The 24,931-nt window shown below is 46.3% G+C and overlaps 1 protein-coding gene across 1 annotated transcript in view; it reads right to left on the reverse strand.

The window, feature by feature from the left end:
* The window catches only part of NSD2 (nuclear receptor binding SET domain protein 2), an 881,013-nt gene that overhangs the window by 733,438 nt on the left and 122,644 nt on the right, over positions 1-24,931 (reverse strand). Inside the window, exon 5 of the mRNA XM_085642559.1 lies at positions 21,542-22,015. Coding sequence (XP_085498685.1) covers positions 21,542-22,015 — 474 coding nt within the window. The remainder of the gene's footprint in view (positions 1-21,541; positions 22,016-24,931) is intronic.

Below are 24,931 nucleotides of genomic sequence, written 5' to 3' on the forward strand. Positions count from 1 at the left end.
GTGGACTGAGACTGATACAGTGACCTGTGTGAGGGGTTGTGTAGTTTGGGAGAGCCAGATTCCTAGATTACCCTTGATCTACCTCAGTTTTAGCCTCAGCCTTACCCAAGCTAGGTGAGACACCCTCAGGCCATCCACCTAACCACAAGCTGTGACTGGGCCAAATCAGCCCATAGTATTTTAAATGTGATCTGATTTTTCAAGTGTCACTGTTGGCTTTTATTATTTATTGAGAGCACTGTATTTATTGTATTTATCCTATTTATTGCCTCACAGTATTTGTTGCCTCACAGTATTTATTGTTTCACAGTATTTATTGTTGCATAATATTTATTGTCTCGCAGTATTTATTGCCCCATAATATTTAATTGCCTGTTATGTAATGCACTTATATTTATGCCTTAATTATTTATGATCTACCTTATTTATTGAATCGTTAAGATAGTATTTATTTGACTTACCCTTCCTCAGGAAAAGCCTTGTGTACTGTGATTGTATTATTTATTGAATCAGCAACTAAGAGAAAAGAAGATAGAGATATATTTTCAGAATAATTTTTAAGGTGTAGTGTCGTTTTTGGAACGGATGCACGCATGGTTATTGTCTGGGTATGACGTATGCTTAGCACGGTGCCTGAACCCTGACCACTTGAGCCAAGCTACCACAGTGTGTCTGGGAGAACACCACCACCCTTCCGGTGTGGGAGTGTGTTTTTCTAACACCTGTCCTACAGCTGCCTGCTGTTTTGAGTGTACATCTACACAGTAGTGTTAGGTAAATGTATGTATAGTGGACCATGTGGCTGCTCTACATATTTCCTGTAAAGGAATGTTTCCCAGGAAAGCCATGGACGCCCCTAACTTACGTGTTGAGTGGGCTCGTGGGGGAATCGTTAATGTGCGTTTAGCCTTTTGATAGCAAATTTGAATACATTTAACGATCCATCTGGCTATACCTGCTTTGGAAATGGCGTTGCCCTTGTGCTGTGGAGAAAAGGAAACGAAAAGTTGTTTTGTCTTCCTGAAGACCTTAGTTCTGTCTATATAGTACATGAGGGCTCTCTTTACATCTAGTGTATGGAGCATTCTCTCTGCTACATTCTGTGGATTTTGAAAGAAGACAGGCAGTTCAATAGTTTGATTCATGTGGAACTGCGATATTACTTTAGGCATGAATTTGGGGTTGGTACGTAGTACGACCCTGTTTGCGTGAACCTGTATGAATGGCTCTTGAATGGTTAGTGCCTGGAGTTCACTAACTCTTCTTAAGGAAGTGATTGCTACTAGGAAAGCTACTTTCCAGGTGAGGAATTGAATCTCACATGAGTGGAGAGGTTCGAAGGGTGGACCCATCAGTCAGGTGAGGACCAAGTTGAGGTTCCACACCGGTGCTGGTGGGTGTCTTGGGGGAATTACTCGTTTAAGTCCCTCCAAGAAAGCTTTGATGGCAGGCACTCTGAATAAAGAGAGGTGCTGCCTGTTCTGGAGATCGGCTGCTATTGCGGTCAAATGGATACGTATTGAGGTGTATGCCAGATTGCATCGGTATAGGTGTAAGAGGTAACAGATTATATTTTGAATGGATGCGTCTAGCGGGTTAATGTCATTGTTGTTGCAATAAATGACAAACCTCTTCCATTTAGCTGCATAGCAAGCTCTGGTAGTGGGTCTTCTGGCCTCCTTAATGATCTCCATACAGTCAGGTGGCAGGTTTAGGTAGCCAAACTCTAGGACTTCAGGAGCCAGATTGCCAGGTTCAGCTGTTGCGGATCTGGGTGCTGAATTTCTCCATGGTTCTGCGTCAAAAGCGCGGGTTTGATCCGCAGCCTTTGATGCGGCACCACGGAAAGTTCCAGAAAAGTTGTGTACCATGGCTGGCGTGCCCATGTTGGAGCAACCAGGATGAGTGTCATTGAGTGCTGTCGCAGTTTGCGTGCCACCAGCGGTATCAATGGCGCTGGGGGAAAAGCGTACGCAAATCTGCCGGACCAGTTCATCCATATCGCATTGCCCTGCGACTGTGGATGTGGGAACCTGGCGGCAAAGCTTTGGCATTTTGCGTTTTCGCTTGTCGCGAATAGGTCTATCTCTGGATGACCCCACTGCTGGAAGTACAGTTGGAGTACTGATGGGTGTAACTCCCACTCGTGCATCTGGTGGCTGTGTCTGCTGAGCAGATCCGCCATCTGGTTGTCCTTGCCTGGGAGGTGTTCCGCCATGAGGAATATGTTCCTCTGAATGGCCCACTTCCACATGCTCTGAGCCAGATGAGACAACTGTGGAGAGTGTGTTCCTCCCTGTTTCTGTATGTAGTACATGGCAGTCATGTTGTCCGTCCGGATCAGCACGACCTTGTTGCACAGATGTACTTTGAATGCCTTCATGGCTAGGAAGATTGCCAACAGTTCTAGAAGGTTGATGTGCATCTTCTTTTGTTGTGTTGTCCATAGTCCCTGCACCGTGTAATTGAGTACATGAGCTCCCCATCCCTGGAGAGACGCGTCCGCTGTCAGTATTATTTGTGGAACAGGCTCTTGGAACGGTCGGCCCTTGCAAAGGTTTTGTGGATTCCACCAATGCAGAGAGTTGTATGCCCGACCGCTCACCAACACTAGGTCTTTTAATTGCCCGTGAGCCTGATTCCATTGACGTGCTAAGCACTCCTGAAGCGGGCGCATATGTAGTCTCGCGTGTGGGACTATGAAAATGCAGGAGGCCATCATGCCTATCAACTGCATGAACACTCGCGCAGGAAGGGAGTGTTGGGGTTTGAACTTGGAGATCAGCATTTGTATGCTGTTGATCCTCACTAAATTTGGCTGAGCTGTGGCTGCCAGAGTGTCTATGGTCGCACCTAGGTACTGTTGTACGTGTGCGGGTTGGAGATGTGACTTTGGGTAATTTACTGAAAATCCCAGACTGTGAAGAAGCTGAATGGTGCGGGTCATGTGGCTGGCACATTGCTGGGCTGACTTTGCCTGAACAAGCCAGTCGTCCAGGTAAGGGTAGACGTGAACATGTTGCCTCTGTAGATGTGCAGCCACGGTAGCTAGGCACTTTGTGAAAACTCTGGGTGCTGTTGTCACTCCGAAGGGGAGGACTTTGAATTGATAGTGCTGACCCTGAATTGTGAACCGGAGATATTTTCTGTGTGATGGATGCATGGGTGTGATGGATGTATGGGTATGTGGAAATACGCATCTTCGAGGTCTAGCGTGGCTAGGAAATCTCCCTGTCTGAGGAGCGGGAGAACCTGCTGCAGGGTGAGCATGTGAAAATGTTCCAAGAGAATGTATTGGTTGAGGGGTCTCAGGTCTAGGATAGGTCGGAGTGACCCGTCCTTTTTTGGTATCAAGAAGTACAGAGAGTACACCCCTGTTCCCTGCTGGTGTACGGGCACGACCTCTATTGCGCCCTTTTGCAGCATACTTAGCACTTCTTGCTGTAATAACGCTAAGTGCTCTGAGGACATAGGACGGTGCCTTGGCGGTATGGTGGGTGGAGTGGAGGTTAGCTCGAGACAGTAACCGTGTTGGATAACCTCTTTCACCCACCTGTCTGTGGTGATGGAATTCCACGTGGACAGGAACCGCTGGAGTCTCCCCCCGACAGGTGTTATGTGGTCGGGGGGAAGGGAGAGGGCGTCACTGTTTGTTCTTAGGGGAGGACCTGGTATTGCCGTAACCACGTCCTCTGCCCTTGGTGCTGGAGCCACGATAACCCCCTCGGGTGTTTTTATCGTAGGAACTCTGTGTGCCCCCTTTATTGTAGGTTTGCTGTGCTCCCTGTCCTCTACCTGCACCTCTGTTTCCGGGGCGACGAAAGGAGCCACTACGAAATGTCTGCATTTGCAGAGCCCCCATTGACTTCGCAGTGTCTGTGTCTTTTTTTATCTTTTCTAAGGTGGCGTCAACCTCCGGTCCAAATAAGTAGTCGGGGTTGACCGGTTGATTGAGGATGTTATTTTGGACCTCAGGTTTGAATCCGGAGATTCGTAACCAGGCATGTCGTCGTAGCAGGACGCTGGTGTTTAGTGCCCGAGCAGCAGTGTCTGCAGCATCTAGTGCACACTTGATGGATGCGTTTGTGAGCAGTTGTCCCTCCCTGATGAGGAGCTCCGCTGCCTCTTTGTACTCGTCTGGCAGGTGTTGGAGTAGAGTCTCTAACGTGTCATAGTGTGAGCGGTTGTAGCGAGCTAGGAGGGCCTGTGTATTGGCGATGCGCCATATGTTTTTTGACACACAAACACCTAAGCAGCAGTCTGTCAGAAGTTACATGCACATCCAAATTAATCTTTTTGTCAATTATTAACTTTCACAATGATTGATAGTATGTTTCTTATATAATTTTCTTTCTACTTTACCTATAGTGCTCTCAAACCTAACTTCCTCCTCTGCTTGTCGAAGGAAAAACCAACCCGTAGAGAAGCCCACAAGGATATCCCACTAAGGTCACACAATAATTACACATCAGTTTTTTATTGTATTGATTGGCACTAGCCCCGTATTTGTACCAAGTGCCAAGGTATAAGGAATAAATATCGTATAGTTATATGTCAATTTGCTTTTTAACAAGAGGAGCATTTTATAATAAAATTATGGGTTTTTGTGTTTTTTTTTTTTTTTTTTTTTAACATTAACACTGTAGACAGCTAATGTTTTTATCTATTTTTGTAATAGTGTATGTTTGTATCCATTTGTTACAGCCTTGAAAAAGTCCGGATGGACGAAACACGTGTCGGCTGTTATGTGTTAAATTGAAATTTGGACAATCCAAGAAAGGAATAATAAACAAGTGATAATTAACGTAAAAAATTTCTTTCGACTAGTTTGTGGACTTTTAAATTCGCTATGACTCTGATACCATATGATATGTTTAAAAGACGAACGCCTATAATGTGCCTCAACTGATGTGTAATTAATGCGCCATATGTTTGCTGCCTGGGCTGCAATTCGTTTGCCGGAGGTTTCTAGAACCTTGGACTCTTTGTCCGGGGGAGGAGCATCACCAGTTGACTGCGAGTGTGCCCGTTTGCGAGCATTGGCAACCACAATGGAGTCCAGAGGCAATTGGCTTCTAATGTACGTGGGGTCCCCAGGTGCGGGTTTGTATTTTTTCTCGATCCTGGGGTTTATTACTCGTGCCCTTGTGGTCTCTTTGAAAATGTCCTTTGCTGGCTTGAGGACACCTTTCAACATGGGAAGAATTTTTACAGTCCTCTCGGAGGATGCGAAGGTGTCCACCAAGAAATCATCCTCGATAGTGTCTGAGTGGAGTTGCACTCCATGATTGGCTGCGGCCCGTTCGATGAGGGCGTTGAATGCAGCAGTGTCCTCTGTGGGGGACGTTTTTGCGCCATAAAGTTGCGTGTCCTGTGTATCCAGGGCGGCACCGGGCTCCACTGGGTCATCCCAGACCTGATCAGGGTCTTGCTGGCCCTCAGGGTCCATGTCTTCGGGGTAGGTGGTGTTGTCACCCATGTAGTCCTCCACTGCATCCGGATCGGAGTGCGTTGGAGAGCATGATGGATCTGTGTAAGAGGTGTTCATAAAGAACTGGTTCCGATTCCGCCGGCAGTTTTTGTTTTAGTGGGATCCTATAAGAGTCCAAAGCGTGCCCCGAAGTGATCTTTCGCTTTCGGAGCATAAGCCTGCCGGTGTCGGCGTCGATGAAGTGGGACGGCGATGTCCCAGTAGTCGAGTGTTCGGTACATGGGGACCTCGTCTGGGTAACGCGGGTTCTGATTTCGAACATCTTTGGCGCCGTGGGCGGTGGCAAGCCAAAGGTTATGTTGGCCGGTGCCGATGGTGCCTTCTGTGCCCGTTTCGGTTCGGAGCCCGACGAGGCCTGGAGGGCAGCCTTGTCCCTGATGCGTTGCAAGGACGCTGCCACTTGTTGCACCTGGAACGCCGACGGTTCTTTGGCGCCGAGAGGTTCCGTCGAGGCAGGTGTGGACTTCTTCGAGGTCTCGGGGTCATCGAGCCGAGGAGGGGTAGTAGTTGTCGACGGCGTCGATGAATGTACCTTAGTAGGTGCCTTCGAGGTGGATAGCGATGCAGTGGCCATTTTCACCTTGATGGCTGGTGCCGAGTGCTTCGGTGCCGGGGGCCTTGGCGCTTTGACGGCACCGATGGATTTTCTTTTCGGGTCGGCGCCGACATCTGCTGCAGCGAGTGCGGCACCGAAGTCCCTTTTGGTGCGGTCGGAGCCGACGGGTTTGTCTGGCGTCGAAGGTGTGGAAGTGCTCGAGCCGACCAGTGTCAGTTTCACTTTCGGTTTCTGTTGAACCGGAGCGATGATTGGTTTCGCTTTCGTGGTAGGGAAACCAGTCTTTTTAGGCAACAATGGCTCTCGCTGAACGTCCGTGGCGGGGCCGAGGAACTGCGGGATTGGTCTTGGGTAAGGCCCGAAGGCGATCCCTCGACCGGAGCCGTTGACGGACTCACTGGGATATCCTCCATTTGGACGAGTAGGCCTTGCTCCTCGCCGGAGCTACCTTCTTCGGCCCCTAAGGCCTCGTCGTAGTCTCCTACCTCATCGTCGGCTTCTTCCCTGTGAAAAAGCTCTTCATAACATCTTCCGATCGGGAACCGTGTTCGGAAGTAGGGCTGGAGGGTATATTTTCCACGCTTTCGACATCTTCGTCTTCGGTGCTGAAGATGTTGGTTGGGGCCGGTGCCGCTTGCTGCGCTTCAAGTCTCGCGGCTCGTCGATTCCGTAGAGTCTTCTTGGATCGGAATCGGGCACAGGCCATGCATTTCGATTCGTCATGATCCGGTGAGAGGCATTTGTTACACACCGGGTGGACGTCGATATGGGGGTATTTTGCGTGGCAAACAGGACACCGCTTGAATGGGGTCCTCGATTCCATCGTCGAAGTTCGGTCGATGGTCGGATTTAATGGATCCGGAAAGTTGTTTAAGTTTGTAAACTAGCCTGTAAACTGTCGATACCGATCGGGAACAGTACCGTCGAAAACTAAAGGCCTTTTGGCCTGAAACTAGATTTTCCTAACTTGAGTCAAGATAAGCACATCCGAACCCAATGGTGGAAAAAAACAATCTGAGGATGGAGAGGATGCCCATGCGCACTGTAGTCCAGGGGAGGAGTCACCTATCTCAGGATACTTCGAAGACTCTTCCAGGACAACAACGTGCAAACATCCGGACCCAACACTAGGCGGCGATCTATGCACAGATATGAATTCAGCAGCCCACATGCCTCGAACTTTAAACTACATAATAGTAAGGAAGGCTGTGGATTTTAACCAGCCGTGTCTCCTTAGTCCTGTACCCCATGCCATTTGGCAACAAGCATTTGCAATGGAATAGGTCTCGCATTTGCACGAGTTTAAGCTATCATCAATGACCTAATTACTAGGTTCTCCTTAACTGACACAAAATATGTGTTCCTGGTCGATTTCAACATTCATTGGAACAATCCAGATGACACCTCAGTCCGACTACTTGCGAACCTTCTTGAAATTCACAATCTAAACCAACTCTGCAATAAACCAACACACACCAAAGGCACCACTCTAGATGTGATTATCACTAATAAGGACCTGATCTCCATCAGCTCTCTCTCGCCTGGTCTGACCACCATCTAATCCTTTTCGATATCAATACCCCAGTCAAAACCCTACTTGATGTCATTAAGAAACCAAAACAGTTATGCAGAAATATAAAAAAGCCCCTATTCTTGAAGTTGAATCTAAGATTCGTAAACAACTACAACATCCCCCCCTCGCATACACTGCTGAAGAACTCACTACACACTACAGCACAGCGATTATGGATGTTCTTGATCAATTGGCCCCGCCTAAACTAAAACAACTGAAATCTACAAAATCCAAATTGAGGTTAAATGCTGATTTAAACTGCGAAAGAAGACTGCTCTCACAAACTGAAAGGACTTGGAGACATAACCCCTCAACAAAACACATAGAATTACTAAGAAAGACCAGGCTCTCGTACAAGAAACATCTTTAGAGAAAAAGCCTCCTTCCGCAACCAATTGGACCTTGCTAAGAATCGACCCGGGGAGCTCTTTAACATCGGCAAACCACGCCTTTGCCCTCTCAAGTTATAAATCGCCACAAATTAACGCTGTGAAGAAATTGCTAGCTTTTTCTCACAGTCACCAAAATTGAGCAATCCTTTTTACAAGTCTCCACTTTCCCCCAAGTCCTCACCACCTGGAGCAACCCACCTCCGCTCACGGCAGCTCCACCGCCATATCCCACTTGTGACCAAACACCCAATGATACTAAAGGCTACCTTAGTCACTCCAAACCGAACTACAACGCCAACTGGGTTGATTCAAACCCTTGACTGAAACTGAAGTTTTCAATATAATCAAAACTTTAAAGCCTTCAAGCTCACACTATGGACCTCCTCCCATCCAGGATGGTAATAAATCTCAAACACATCATTGCCCCATTCTGGACTCTGGCTGTAGAGAGAGCTGTTGCCTGGCCTCCAGGTCTAATTTGCACCATCTCTCAGGGACTGTTTAGTTTTAACAAAAACTTGCACCGATCTGTTGGGATTGTTTACGCTGTTGTGTTTTTAATAATTGCTATCGCTGTTCATTTTTAACCAAGTATTAATAATTTTTGCACAGGTTTTATGTAATTGGCATTAGTTTGCACATTGCGTGTGGGACGTTAGAAAATCTTACCGGGAAGGCGCCCTCGTGCACTTCTCCCTGCTGCAAATCTCTGACCATGGACCAAGGCGGACCCGGCTGTAGGCAGGTCCGCACCGCACCTGGGATCGACGCGTCAGATAGGGGGCGTAACCACTGGCAATAAATATGGCGCTGGGACGGCCGCGCAGCGGACGCGCGCAGCGGGCGCGCCAAAGGCAAGCCCGTCTGCGCCCGTCCGCGCCCGATCCACGCCCAGCGCCAGGACCCCTGCCCCTCGCCATTTGATTCGATTCGGCAGAGAGGAATTATTAGACCTGAATAACTCCACATGCAGACCCCATGACTGGGATTTAATGCAGAGGGTCTCTGGGTTGATATCATGCCCCAAATGCGCTGCCCAGACTTGGAACGAGGTTGGGGAGGATGGACGGCAGTCTCCCGCCAACAGGCGGGAGGACCGAGAATATACGATTGAGAGCATAGTAGTCCCCCTACCTGTGACGAGGCTTCACTCTCCGCAGTCGCTCAGTTGTGTGCTGGTGAATGTTCGGTCACTCCATAAGCACAGCTACCAAATTTACGATTTGATAGAAAGTGGCTTATATGACCTAGTGTTTCTAACTGAAACGTGGACAGACGAAACGTCTGGCCCGGATTGGAACATTGCCCTACCAAGTGGATATGTTGTCTCTTCCCAAGACAGACGGGAGAAGAAAGGGGGGGGAATAGCGGTTGTACATGCATTACATCTTAAAATTCGTGTAGAAGCCTACTTAGACCTTGCCGCCGAAGCTATGTATTTTACTATTTACGTGGCTAACATGTACAACTTCCATGGCATTTTAGTCTATCGTCCCCCAGGCCCCAAGTCCTCTTTTCCGGCTATGCTCATGCGTTTTTTAGAGTCCTGGATGGACCATCACCCTTTTATGATCCTGGGAGATTTTAATTATCACTTAGAACTCACGAATCTACCAGAGGTGGACACTCTACTCGAGAGCTTAGCAGCGCTGGACTTTAACCAAGTAGTAGCCAGCCCCACGCATAGTGGGGGACATACTTTAGATGGCATATTCATTAACAATATAGCTCTGAAGGGGGTTAACATCATGGCACTTCCCTGGTCCGACCACAAGGCAGTGAATTTCACTGTCATGACTGGGATATCAGTTATTCCTTCAGGCCATAGAGAAGGGAAACGCCTGATCGACCATGGTCTCAGGTTACCGCGGAGAAACTACTCCCCATACTGGCCGGGTCACGCCCTGTCTACACCAATGATATCTCCGTGGCGTCAAAGCGCTTTAATGATTGGTTGGAAGCTGCGATAGATAGGGTAGTCCCTCAGAAGCTGCTTGGATCCAGGAGAACTAAACCAAGCTCACCTTGGTATAGCATTGAGCTCAAGACCTTGAAGGCAAGTTGCAGAAGGGCGGAGCGGTCCTGGAGAAAGGATTATAGTGCGGAGGGAAAATCACAGTATAATGTTTCCCTCGCAGCCTATAAGCAGGCAATAGTGGCAGCCAAGAGCGCCTATTTCTCAGCCAAAATTATGGATGCTGGCAATTCGGCCAAGGAGCTGTTTAGGACCATAACAGTTCTGGCTAAACCGCCGCAGGACAATAATTGTCGACCTGATCAAGAAACTTGCCAAAAGCTGGCAGCATATTTCCAAGAAAAAGTCCAGGTCATCTACGAGGAGTTTAGTAGTAGGCCTTCCAGCACTGGGGGGAAAGAGCTAGCGCCAGAAGCAGATTCCTGGAACAACACGGGTCTCAGAGAGTTTACCCCTATCACGGCGGACGAAACTCGGAGGTTGATTATCTCAACATCCCTGTCCTCCATCAGTTTTTCACCTGGCCGTTGAGGTAATAGCAGAAGAGCTGACCCAGGTAATTAATACAGCACTGCAATCTGGATGCTATCCCTCTTGCTGGAAGAGGGCTATAATTAAACCTTTATTAAAAAAAAGTCACATTAGACCCCCTTGTTTTAAAAAATTATCGACCAATTGCCGCCCTGCCTATGGGGGCCAAGATTCTGGAGAAAGAATTGAACCGTGCCCTTACGACACACTTGGCGGCCCATGACTTACTGGACTCTTCTCAGCATGGTTTTCGTGCCCAGCACTCTACAGAGTCAGCACTCCTAATGGCAACGGAAAAGGTGCGGGCTATGGTAGACGGGGGAGGTCGTGCAGTCTTGGTGATGTTAGATCTCTCGGCTGCCTTCGACACCGTCAATCATAAGGTGTTGCTTCGAAGGCTTCAGGAGTTTGGGGTACAGGGGAGGGCATTGGCCCTACTAGCCTCATTTTTGGAGGGTAGAGACCATAGCCTGTCCTGGGATGGTCTACAGTCGGACCCTTTCCACCTACCATGCGGGGTGCCACAGGGTTCCTCTCTATCACCAACACTCTTTAACATCTACGTAGCCCCTCTAGCCAAGCTCATCAAGGCACATGGGTTCACTATAATCTCCTACGCTGATGACTCACAGCTTGTAGTCTCTGCTGGGCAAGAAACAAATAACTCAGCCACTAAGTTTCATAGCTGTATGTCAGAAATTATGAAATGGATGCGAGAGAATTTCCTCAAAATCAACACAGAAAACAGAGATAATTGAATTTGGTCCGGGAAAGCCCGCATGGAATAGCTCCTGGTGGCCGGCCGAGGCAGGCGAATGTCCCACCCCGGTACGCAAGGTTAGAAATCTGGGTGTGGTGTTCGATGACCAGCTCAATTTCTCGGCACATGTTAGCAACCTCTCCTCTTCCTGCTCGTATATAATTAGGTTACTGCAGAAGATTTTCCCTTTCATCAACCCTGACCTCCGCAAGAATGTGGTGGTGGCCTTAGTGCTGTCCAAAATGGATTACTGCAATGCACTCCTCCTGGGACTGAATAAGTCCCTGCTGAAGAGACTGCAGGTTCTGCAGAATGCAGCAGCCAGACTTCTGCTGGATGTACCTAGAGACCAGTCTGTCACTGAGGAAATCAAGGCATTGCACTGGCTCCCTGTCCAGCAGCGGATAGAGTTCAAGGCGCTATGCCTAGTTCATAAGGCAGTGTTTGGGGGGGGGGAGCTAAGGAAGTGGAGAAGCTCTTTACTCCTTACCTCCCGGGTCGGACACTTAGATCCTCTACCCAAAGTCTGCTTAAACTTAACCGTGTGAAAAAAGCTAGATGGGGCGGCAGAGCATTTTCGTATCAGGCGGTTATCCGATGGAATGATCTCCCGGGCTTTGTTAAACGTACTGAAAGTCATCAAGTTTTTAGAAAATTGATAAAAACATGCCTTTTTGAGGTGACACACTCTTAGTGGAAGTAGTCTCTTTCTATGGACCAGCGCCAAGACGCCTCGGCATTTGTTTGCGCTATACAAGTGACTATCCTAATCATCAACTCTTCCCTCTCCACGGGCTGTGTACCAATCTCTCTCCAACTAGGACAAATCACACCCATTACCTAAAATCCCTAAGCTGACCCTAAGGATTTCAAAAACTTCAGACCCATCTCCAACCTTCTGTTTCTAGCCAAAACACTGGAAAAAGTGTCTACCAACAACTCAATCATCATATACGTAAATCCTCCCTCCTTGACACCTTCCAATCCGGTTTCAGGAAAGGCTGTAGTACTGAAACTGCCATGCTCAGTATATCGGATGACATCCATAGATCCTTAGATGAAGGAGAAGCTTGCCTTCTTATACTGCTTGACCTCCCTGTGGCTTTCGATACTGATAATCACCCAGCCCTACTTGAATCTCTAAAGTCTCGCTTTGGTATCAACGGCAACGTCCTTAAATGGTTCCCATCCTTCCTGCAACACCGCTTGCAACAGATCAAAATCAACGCAAGTCTATCAAAACCCACACGGCTCTCTTCGCGTGCCGCAGAGCTCTATTCTCTCCCCCTCCCTTTTCAATCTCTTCATGGAACCCATTACGGTCATCTTGAAGCAAGCAGGGATCAAATATCACCTTTATGCTGATGACACTCAAATTTACTACAAAATCAATTCACCCACAAATATTCAACATCTTAACGCCACTCTGAACAAGATTCATTCTTGGTTTCACTCTAATCACCTTGAGCTAAACTCCAACAAAACAGAAATAATTCCATTCTCCCCCAAATGCAACCATCTTCCTATTCACGAATGGATTAGCGACCTGAACGCTTTAAAATGCTCTCTCATTCCATCCAACTCCGCTAAGCCCCTAAGCTTCTGCTTAGACAACATGGAGCACTTTACGCACTAAAACACCTAAAGAAGCTTAAACCATTCATCCCCCTCAGATGATTTCAAGATTGTCGTTCAATCTCTGGTCCTCTCCAAAGAAGAATATGGAAATGCTCACTGGGACGCCAAAATCTCACCTCACCCCCAATAAGATCGGCTCTAAACATGGCAGCCTGGCTCATTACTGATGTCAAGCGGGTTGAACACAATCACTCCTGCTCTCAAGAGCCTCAGCTGGCTTCCTATCGAAGGAAGATGTACTTACAAGACTGCCTGTATCATCCACAAAGCCCTTCACTCTCATTCACCAAACTACTTAGAAAACAAGCTTACGAAAGCAGAAATTTCTAAAATCGCTGAGAAGCTCCAACACACTCTTGCTCCTACCTCCCAATCTAAAAAATTAATCTACCAAGTCTCGCTCTTTTTCTGGAAATACTCATATGGAACTCTCAACCTAGCGACCTGCGATGCAACCCCTCCTTCCCAGTCTTCAAAAGAGACCATAAACTCCTTCTCAACTAATACTTTAATTCTTAGACCTCTGATCTGGATTTACTATCCTTGTGCTAAGGACTGAACCGTATGTATGTTTGCCTATGCTATCATGGTTTCGGTTACTGTGCGGTTGTTGTGTACTACTATCTATTGAGCCTCACCTCATATGTTCAAGGTGTTCCTGATTCACCGGATTCGCTCATGACCATGTAAAGCGCTCGGACACATTCGGGTCTAGCAAGAGCTATATAAAACTTACAAATAAAATAAATAAATAAAACAAATAAAATAAAAAGTAGGTAGAGTGACAGACTGCACTAGGTGGAAGGGAGTGACCACATTTGGCAGGAAAGCAGCTCTCTGGTCCCAAGAACCATCCTATCCGCATGAATGGAGGTAAAAGGAGGTTTAGAGCTAAGGGCCTGCAGCTCACTAACCCTCCGGGCAGAAGTAATCGCAATCAGAAAAACGGTCTTAAATGCTATGAATTTCAATGGACAACTATGCAGACCCCATCAAGAAAGTAAGGACTAAATTCAAATCCCACTGAGGCATAATAAATAAAGTGGGAGGAAACTTGTTGGTACGACCCATAATGAATCTCATAACTATGGGAGGCTTAAACGAAGAGGGTTGGTCTGGTAAACAGATGAAGGCCGACAAGGCAGACAAGTAGCTCTTAATAGTAGCCACTTGGACTTGGGCCCGGTCTTGGCAATTCTTCCAAAGAACCCGAGGAATCAAGGGTATGGGAGGAAACGCGTAAAGAAGCTGTGAGAAGCAGTCTAGCTGAAACGCGTCCCCCAACGCTCCCCGCATCGGATACTGGAGACGGCAGAATGGCAGGCAGTGTGCGTTCTCCTGAGTGGCAAACAGGTCCAACCGAGGAAACACCTCCATCCTGAAAATGTTAGAGACCACCTGCAGATGGAGACGCCACTAGTGATCGGCGGAGAATGGCTGACAGACTGTCCGCACACACATTCAGCACCCCGGCCAGATGATTTGCAATCACAAATCGGATGGTCCTGAGCCCAGGACCAGAGTCAAAGAGCCTCTCTGCAGAGACAATACGATCCTACTCGTCCCGGTTTGTTTATGTACCACATCGCAGTAGTGTTGTCCGTCAGGACCTGAACTTACTGATCGGGAAGGGAAGAAAGCAATTGAGAGCCAAATAGATCGCCCGCAATTGTAGAAGATTGATGAGAAGTAATCTTTCCTCTGGAGACCAAAGGCCCTCGACCTCCAGATCCCCCAGATGAGCTCCCCACCCTAGAGTGGAAGCATGCGTTATCACTTTGGCACCGGAGGAGGTTAAAACTGCTTCCCTTGACAGGTTGTCCGAAACACTCCACCACAACAGCTCCGCTGCAGTGTCTCTGGAGATCCTGACCACCTCCCAGAGATCTGCTGTGTTGAAACCACTGCCTGCGGAGGCACCACTTGAGTGCCCTCATGTGCCAGCGTACATGGCTGAGCAACAGTATGTAGGAAACAAACAGACCGAGATGGCGTAAGACCTTCAGGACTGGAACAGCTGCTCCATCTTGAAAAATTGGAATCATGGGCTGGATGTCTAGAATGCTCTGGGGAGGGCGGAAAGCACGACTCATAGTAGTGTCCAGTACTGCCCCTATTAACAGATTGCGCTGAGAGGGCACCAGGTGAGATTTGAGTACATTTATCGAAAAACCTAAGTGAAATAGCCGTTTGTTACTTGCAGGTGATGCAGCATTATCTCTAGCAACTTTGCTTTGAGCAGCCAGTCGTCCAGATAGGGGAAAAAAGAAATCCCTAACCTTCTGAAATGTGTCGCTACCACCGCCATCACCTTCGTGAAGACCCATGGAGCGGATGTAAGACCGAACGGAAGGACCGCAGATTGGTAGTGTTGAGACCCCACCGTAAAACGGAAATACTTCCGATCAGACTTCAGGGAGGGAATGTGAAAATACACATCCTGTAAATCGATAGAGACCATCCAGTATTCCTGCTGCAGCGACAGAAGAAACTGAGCTAGGGTCAACATATTGAATTTCTCCTGTTTGAGGTAAAAATTCAAGACCCTGAGGTCTAGGATCGGTCACAATTGCCCTCCCTTTTTGGGGATCAGTAAATACCGGGAGTAGCGTCTCAGTGGACCGTTAGCCTTAACTCATTTGGACGCTCGGAATGAGTTCAGGCTAACGGTTCACTGAGACGCGGTATTATTCCAGTGACTAGAAGTGCCGGAGAAAGGGGTTAAATTCAATTGAAGGGATTGACCTTGTCATGATGGGAAGCCGGTACGATTGACTTTGGCAGCTACATGTCACTCTTCTTATCAAAGTTGATGTCCAGGGAGGTGGATGACTACCTTAAGCCCTGAAGAATTTGCCGTAAGGAACAAAAAGGTAATGTTGGCCCACCCTTGAATGGTCTATAATGCGCAATATTGGTTTTAACATGGAGTATGGTTCCTACTTTGGAGGAAAGATTTTTTCCTTCTTGCACTTTTTGGTCTGTCTTAGACATGCACATTTCTGTCTGCACCTCTTTTCTTTACACTGGACACGTTTCGTTCTATTTCCTTTCACAGGTGAATGAATCAGATGATGAGAAACGTGGGCAAGCCGGTGAGAACCAACCAGTAGCCCCTCTGGTGTAGCGCACGTGCGGGACTCTCTCAGTCACACACACTTTGTTTTCACATACACTTCTCTATTAAGGGGTATGTCTATTGAGCGAGGACTGAAACAATTTTATTAACTTGTTGGAGTGGTTGAGACTGGATAAAAATTAGTCAGGATAACTAATAGAGGATTGAAGGACAAAGAGTTAATGTACCCTCTCTATCCAGTATCACAAAAGGGAACTAGATAGTTTGAGCCCCTGTTCGGTCAGGTCTTTGCTGTTATTGTGACTTAGTGAGTGGAGGACGACCTGACGAACTACCCTCTGCAGCTCCTTATTGTAGCTAACTTAGAAGAACGACGCCTGGAGCCATGGCGCCGATTCTTCTTGTGCTTCCTCGATGACTTCGAGGTGTGCGGAGTCGGTGACTTGGACTTCGATCTAGTGCTTCTTTGGCCCCTCTTCCTCTTCCAAAAATAATTTGGCCTCCCTCTCTGAGGGTCTTCGGATTCATGAGTCATCATGGCGAACACCCCTCTACGTCGTGCACCGACGACAGGCATTACACCCCCACCCCCCCCCCGCATTCCCTACAAGGTTGAAAAACAGATTTCTTCTGAGCTGCCATTGCACTGATAGTTTCTCCTGAAATTTTAACAATGAAACACACAGAAATGGAGAGCCCTGGAAAAACCGTTACGAGTCGATGGCACAGACAGAACAAGCATTGGCATAGCCAATAGGTCTCGCCTTTGGGACTTATAAGTGTTTTTAGCCATGCAACAGTTGCATAACTGAATACTTATAAGGTCACAAAAGCGAGACCTATTGGCCATGCCAAGCGGCCGTGAAAGTGATCGCGATCAAACATCAAAGCAGGCGTGAAAGTGAAAGTAATCGCGGTCAAGCGCCCGCGCACATGCACTGTAGCTCTAGGCCTGCCTGGTAGCACTTTTTGGAGACCCCTCAATAAGTCTCGCCAGACCAGCGCATGCGCTGGGTCAGACGAGACCTAAAAAAAGAGAACTGGCATCAGCACACCAAGGTCTTCTTATGGCTCCAATGGCATTGCACAAGGTTGCGAGCGGAGCCATTCCATTGCGACATCCTCGTCGACGTGGGAGAGCTATGGAGAAAAGTCTCGATAGAATGCTGCACAAGTGGTAATTCAAAAGCTGCTGAATCCACAGGCAGATGTATTCATCAGAAAGAGCTGGTTCAGTGCCAGGGTGCACCCAATTAAAAATAAATTAAGGTTCCCTGTAAGGCGAGAGAAGAGCTCTTACAGGCGACTCCCTCAAACACGACGTGCGGTAGAAATCTGAGCTATGGTGGCCTCTAGGGGGAGTAGAGCTGGAGCTTCCACCTCATTGGCTGAAGTTTGGTTTCTTTCAAATGAGGTGGATGTGTCACTTAACAACTATGCTGTTTCAGGCCAAGGGCCTTTTTAAATAATATACTTCATTCTGGATATTTTACTCTGTGTACTGCAATTTTAATGTACTGGGGATTCCCTGCCTGACGACGGGGAATGATTTAAGCATGTGGATATACAAAAGGACCAATGTTGGAGAATTGGGTGAGAGTGAGTGGGCACCTTTCACGGGTCCAGATACCCAATGAATAACCCACACCAATGCATTAGTACAGCAGTCCTTATTGCCCATACCTCAATTTTGTCAACTTGAAATAGTCAAAACACAGTTTTTGACTCAGGGAAACACATGACGCAGCTGTGAGAGCTGCCGTCTGGGGAGCTGAGGAACCGAATTAGTCTGGTGTAGCGCAGATGGTTTATTCGCCCCTGAGCAACTAATGTAAAATAACGCAAGAATGAAATGCAGCGATCACGGTACATAAGAATTGTATGCAGCAATCTTGGGTGGCGCATGGGTCTGGGGAGTAAACGGCAAAGTGAGATTAAGCACTGCAAATTATGTGTAGATCAAATAACTAGCAAAACAGCAGTGGTCTTGGAGAAGTGGTATGGGCTGTGGGCAAAGAGCAAAGAGGCAGGCCACATAAAAAAAAGTTTGCCATAAGTAAAAATAACCTGAAATGTAAGAAAACATGCAAGAGGTAGTCCTCATGGGAGGCCACAAAATTACGAAAGGAGGAACTACTAAGTGTATTCACCAATAAAAAGCCAGCATTTCTAAAGAACAGCAAGAGGATCTAATGAAAAATATTGGTGTTTTTTCAAGCCCATATCTTCGTCTTGGCGAGGCCTAAAGAGGGAAGGGGTCCCTGAAAGTGGCCTTTCCCATTTAACTCATGGGATTTGTTCCTCCTCAACACATAAAAATTACTTAACGAAATTACACCAAACACAGGCCCTGCGGCCAACCCTTAGAGAAAATGTGCACTAGGAGTTTGCTAACTATGAGGGGTTGAAAACAGGGCTTGTCGGAAGCCACTGCCCAGTGGCCAAACACTGCTGGTCAGAGCCAAAGGCCACGCAAAGTGGCCTTAGTTGGTCATAGAGAGCTGTGCACAGGGCTTGGACCTGCCACTCTTGCCCACTGTGCATCAATCTATCAATCATGGCACTTGTAAAGCGCACTACATACCCGCAAAGGTCTCAAGGCGCTATGTGGGGCATCGCAAAAGGCAAGAGTATTGCTAACTAATGATGCTGTCGTGGATATCATCAATTATGTAATTTGCCATATCATGAGCAAAGTCCAAGGATTTCGCCACTCATCGAGCACCTTTCATTGTGCTGCCCCATTTGAGAACACAAAATTCAAACATTGACAAAAATCACAATTTTTGAAAATCACAATTTTAAATGGCAAAATATACAAAAGAGTTACCCTTTCATGCTACGGGTCTTTCTTAAAATGCCTTTATCTTAAAACCTAGGGAACAGATTCACACCAATGGCAAAAGCACACTTTGAGTAAAGCCCTACTTTCATGCCAAGTTTGATGGAAAAACGTTTGAGAATTTTTATGTAGCTGCAAGTAAAAGTTCATTTGGGAGCTAAAATGGAAATACTTGACAGGCAATCTCTTAACTTTATCTTCTTGTATAGAAGTGCACGAAATTCGACAAGCCAGACCTTAGCTAACTACGCAAAATCTGGTACAGATCCATTCATTGGATCAAAGTAATAGGCAAATATAGAAAATCGTTGGTAGAAGCAGCTGGACCATAATTACAAAGTAGCAGATACATATATTTATATCCATATACACACACACGTATTTGTAACACAAGATGGGACCTGATTTACAGAGCCATTTTGTGGTCACCATATCGCTGATTGGATTTAGAAACTCATAACGAATCGTTCTATGAAAGTGGCGTCTTTGGGAATTGTAGGCCGAAAGGTCAAGATAATGAGTATTAGCAGCTTCTAGCCGAAAATAGTAAGTGGAAAATGCTTTGGCCACCAAATAACAAACAATGAATGATATACTACGAAATAGACTGTAGAAAGAAGCAGTAAAATCAGAGCTGCTACACCTACCCAATGTAAAATAACATGTACATCAATAAGAACAGCAACCAAAACAAAGTGTATAGAGCACTATCACCTCCAAAGGTATACTAGCACCGAGCCGATGAGTGCGCCTTTACTGTAGTGGATGCTAAGTTGTGTAACTCTCTTCCGGATTTTATCAGGAGTCAGAACTTGCATTTGAGCTTTCTTAAGCAAATTAAAACCTGGCTATTTGCAGATTAGAGTGGTAGGGACTGTGTAAGAGATCTGCCTGTTTAAATGATTCTCTTCTCGGTTTGCCCTTCCTCATGCATTGCGCTTTGATACCATTTGGTCTAATCACTTTAGAAATACTACATATACAAATAGTCTAGTCGAGGACGGGGGGCTTTAACCGAAAAGCCAGGATTCAGCTTCTTGCGGAGCTCAAGAAGCGAGGAGGATGATGTAAATTTCACAAATCCCCAAGGCACCTGGCCAAAAGCCGATAACAAAGGTGGGCCGCATAACATCATCTCCGCTGACTTGTCAGAATTAGATTTCAGGCAGGACCTTATACCCAGTCGGCCACTATAATGAAAGAGTAGAAATTTCAACCAGTCTCTTCATTCTTGCCATCAAGGCTAAATATAAAATGCACACCTTCCTATAAAACATACAGAACACATTTAAGGAACTCAATGTCGGCCAACAGGGCTACTTAAAGGCACAAAAGTGTTGACCTACAATAAGAACATTGGGTGGAGGATTAGACCAAAAAAATGCAATGAGGGTAAACCTAAAAGGAGGTACATAAACTGTCTGGCTTTGGTTGGACAGGAAGGAGCAGATCCAGTCTACAGTCTTCCTTCTAATCCTACCTCACCCTCTAGAACAAGATGTAATGACATACCAAGTACAACGCTGTTGAAAGATGCAATTAAATCAGAGCTGCTACATCTCCCTGATGTAAAATAATATGCAGATCAATAAGAAGAGCAACCAAAACATTACTCCCACTTTGTGTAACAACCAGTACCGGTCTCGTAAAAGATTAAGACGATTGTAGACCTTGATCCATTCAGATAGTTCTGTGTTCACGTCTTTTTCCATGAGCTTGGCACAGTAAGGTAGAAGCGAAATCAGTCGATGGTTGAATACAAATTTCCCCCAACAAGCAAGTACCTCTCAAGGTGAGCTGGCTGATGCAAAGTAAATGATGCGATAGTCTGACATGTGGCCGAATACTTCAGAGACTTCCTCATTACACCTACTCTGCCTAAAACAGTCACTACAAACTAGCCACTAAACCCAATTTACTTTTTTCAGGGAATCTATGCTGTACAAGGTTTATTCAACAAGAGGGATATAAGATATGCTAAATGATCACCTCATAGGAACAAACAGCAGCATGGTTCCATCTTTGTTTTATTGAAGCACCTTTAACTAGGATACCTGATAAAATGAAAAACTTGGAGCGAACGTATGCACTACATGAAAGACACTGACAAACACTAGTCGGGGGGAGGGGGGCATAGTCTGGGTAATAAGGCATATTAAAGAACTGAAAAAGTTCACCAGATCATGCTCTTACAGGAATGAATGGCAAAACTTTCAAAGACATCAGTCGAACAGCATCAACAGAAAAGTACTGAAGCTCAAAAGGTAAGATTAATTAAAATGACAGTCCAGCTTAATAAAGCCCCAATACAACTGAAGCAAAATCCGGCACATTCCCAGTGGTAGAAAAGACATGTCTGCTCCAATAAAAAATTGAGTATGCTCTTGTAATATAACTAGTTCACTTTACCTACAAGCCTCCAAGATAGCTGGTGAGCAGCAAAATAAATTTATATTTTACCATCATAAATGTTAGCGCTATCAGTTATTCACTCATCTTGACTTCATATATTAAAGCAAATACTATACGCCTTTGTATTAGAAGCAATTACTATAGTATCATTCCCCTTCAGATATAACCAACCACATTAAAAGTTTTATCTGTTCCCCACAGCAGTGCAAAATAGCTTGTACATTTTGAGCTAAACTCCGACAACTAGACTTAAGCAAATCAAATGTTAAGATTGTCACACAAATGTACAAACCTCATCTCTGTGCTTCTGACAAAAAACCAAAAACTGTGCGGCAGCACTCTTTCGACCTCGTGGGGTAACAACTCCAAGTTTCTTTTGGTTCAGAGGGGAGCCAACATCACTTCTGGACTCTGTGTGGACAGCTGACTTTCTTGGAGTACTGCTCTCCGGTTCCAAACTGCTATTTTGACAAACTGAAGACAACACTGGAAAGATCTTTCTTCTCTTTTTTGAAGCACCAGACTCATTCTCAGAATCTATTAACTCAGAGGTCTGTTCTGCAGCAAGGTTCCCATCAAATCCTTCAGGCTGCACAGGAATCCCTACTTCCTTTGTTACTCTGGGATTAAGATTAGGGCGCTCATTGATGTAAACAAATGTGTACTTCAGTTTTCGGTCTTCCATTGACAATGTAAGAGCTTCTTTTGCCTGCTTGAGACCAGTCTCCCATTGGTCACGCAGCTTTACAGCAATAGGTTTCAAAAGCTAAAAAACAATAAAAAAAAAACCACAGACTTAAACCAAGCTTATTCTTAATATTCTTTAAAGACTTAGAATCTTCCACTTTTATTTACATCCATCTTATTGTTATCCAACAGTATATACATACACATATATACATACACACACACACACACACACACACCCTTCATGTAATGTCTGCATATTACTTTAATTGTCTGGTTGATTTCGGATGTATGACATTGCTCTGATGGTGGGTGTTGACAGGAAGATGTCACTTACCTGTAAATATAGCTTTGCAGCATTGGCACCTTCATAAACTCAATTTCTGAACATCTTATGCAACCATGTTGCAGAGCTGTAACATGAAGACATTCCAGCAACCAGACTATAGTTGACGGGGAAAGGTTCCAAGCAGTAGTGAGACATTAGTCATAGGTGTTACTAGAATTAAGGAAGGGGGCTCACAGAAGATCATTGTACAGATGTCGGAGTACCTCCACTTAGCTAATGGGGGTATGGCAGTGCCCTTCTCAAAACACTCACTGAAGCAAGTACACTAGACATGTAAGAGATAGCCTGCTAAGGACCCGGGACTCCATGGACTTGACTGTCACCTAAGGAGTGAAAACAAGATCATTAAGGACCCATACAATATATAAAAAAGGTCCAAGCATCACTATACCGGCCTGTACCAGCACAGCATATCACAATATTGCCATGGCACACTAAAGAAATGGATTAGAATTATTATTAAAGGAGGGGCCTACTGTACAAAAACCAATTCTCTATAAGAAAAAAGAGAGCCCCATCTTGCGAAGACTCGATCAATTTTAACTGTAGTCTCCAGCTGACAGTGATAGGGGCTGCCAGGTTATGTGAACCCAAGCAAGCAAGTATGAGAAACTATCTACAGTGAGTTGATCTTGAATATGCCAAGAAGTGGGCTCTGGGAAGCTAGCGGGCCGGAACTCAGCTGCTAGTGATTAAGGGAAGATACAGTCAAGTTTCCATTTGTTAATGTGCTCGTCATGGTAGGAGGGTAAAGGTTAATGAAACGCTCAATGAAAGGGATGCAGACTCATCTCACACCAAACAAGCATTGAAAATGCAATAGGTCTCGCCTTTTATTAAGTTAAAGCCATTTGCTTTGCTATACAATACCAATAGCAAAGCAAATGGCTTTAACTTAATGAAAGGCGAGACCTATTGCATTTTCAATGCTAGTTTTTCCTTCCTTCCCACCCGCCCACACTTTCTTTCCTCCTCTGCGGCTGCAGCTTGTATCATTCACAATGCACCGGACACAGACAAAGGAAGCAACAAGCCGCCCACGATCCACCGCAAGACCAGCCTTTATTGTTGTGTGCCCTCCCCTCCCGTTCTCCCCCAAACATACACACAGCTTTACTACCCCCTTCAGCCAGTATAATCCAGCTCCCAACCAACCTTTGTGCCGCTATTGAGAACTAACGTGCCACTGTGCCAAATGTTAACTTATTATGGAAATACTTAAGCTGCTTATCTACCCAGCGGATACATACCAAATGTAATCCCTGCAGCCGCTCTGGAGGGGTTAGCCTACGGCACACGTTGCTGTATACTCAGGGACAGGAGTGGCATGTGCATGTCCATAACCAGCTGGAGTAGCCCCAGCACCAATGGTAACAGCGGTCTAGATGCAGCTCTCTGATGCAAAGTCTCAAAGATTACCAACGATGAGCTCTGCCGAGTGGACATAGGCATGTTCAGCTTACTTGCCCCTCTGGAAAGCACATCCTGGAAAGTGCCAACATCATCCACCGGAGAGACCCTCAACGGTGGGCTGTCGATAAGAGTCAGTGAGTAGGCTCTTTTTGACATATGTGTGGAAGAGGAAGAAGGCGTTGGAGATCTGTGCTTTCTCCTCTCGCTTCTGGATCTGGACCTCCTGCAGGAAGAGGGTGCAGGAGTGCGACTGCGATCTCTGCTTCTCAATGGAGTATGAGCCATGTCCACAGCTTGCACCAGTCGAGCCAACAGAGACCTGTGTAGGGGGCTTGAGTAGTGTTGAGCCCCTGGTACTTGAGCAGGAGACCAGTAATGCTGAGGCAGGTTCCATCTAGGTGAAAGATGGATAGAAAGCAACCTTTGTCTCTTGTTTCTCAAGAGAGCATGCAGGAGGAGATTTTCGTCCCTCTGTTTGTGCAGGCCTGTCCGCTGAATCAGGATGCAAAGTGGACGCTAGACTGCTCGACATCGAGATCACCACTTCTGGTGATCTAGAAGATGATGATCTGGAAGGAGAGCAGCGAGAACCTGATCTTGACATCGGTGAAGGCGATGCAGAAAGGCTTACTGGACGCGAGTCCTCTCTAGACTGCAGTCTCGACATCGATCTCGAACGTTCTCTCGGGATAGACTGACACCTCGACATCGAGCATCGACGAAGATGCTTGCTGCAACGTCAACAGTCTTCTCTTCAAAGGACTCGACGTCGAACGCGCTGTACCCGATGTAGACCTCTGCCTCGACGTCAAACGTCTGGCTCACGCCGACGGGGTTCCTTGCCTCAATGCCAGTTGCCTCTGCTCCGACAACCGAGAGTGCATACTCGACCCTGAGGGAACCCTGGTTTTAACCCCAGAATACCAACTCCAAAACCAAAGTACTTCCCGATAACAGTGTTTTCTCCCATAGGACTGCATTGACTGCATTTCTGCAAACAATTTGTGTTGGGTTGGTTTGTATGAAAACTCTAAGAAACTGCATATGTGTAAAAACTGAACTTACCTTTTGGCTAGGAAATGCCCCAGTGTGATATCTAGGCATATGACACTGATTAGCAAAAGTAACTTAAGAACTAATCCATGAAGTAACGTTCACAGTAATCTACAAGTAACTAAAGTAATTTTGACTGTTGACTCACCTCTAAATCAACCAACTGCATTTTAAACTTCC

Source organism: Triturus cristatus, chromosome 2_2 (assembly GCF_964204655.1).
Source record: "Triturus cristatus chromosome 2_2, aTriCri1.1, whole genome shotgun sequence".
Lineage (NCBI taxonomy): Eukaryota > Metazoa > Chordata > Amphibia > Caudata > Salamandridae > Triturus > Triturus cristatus.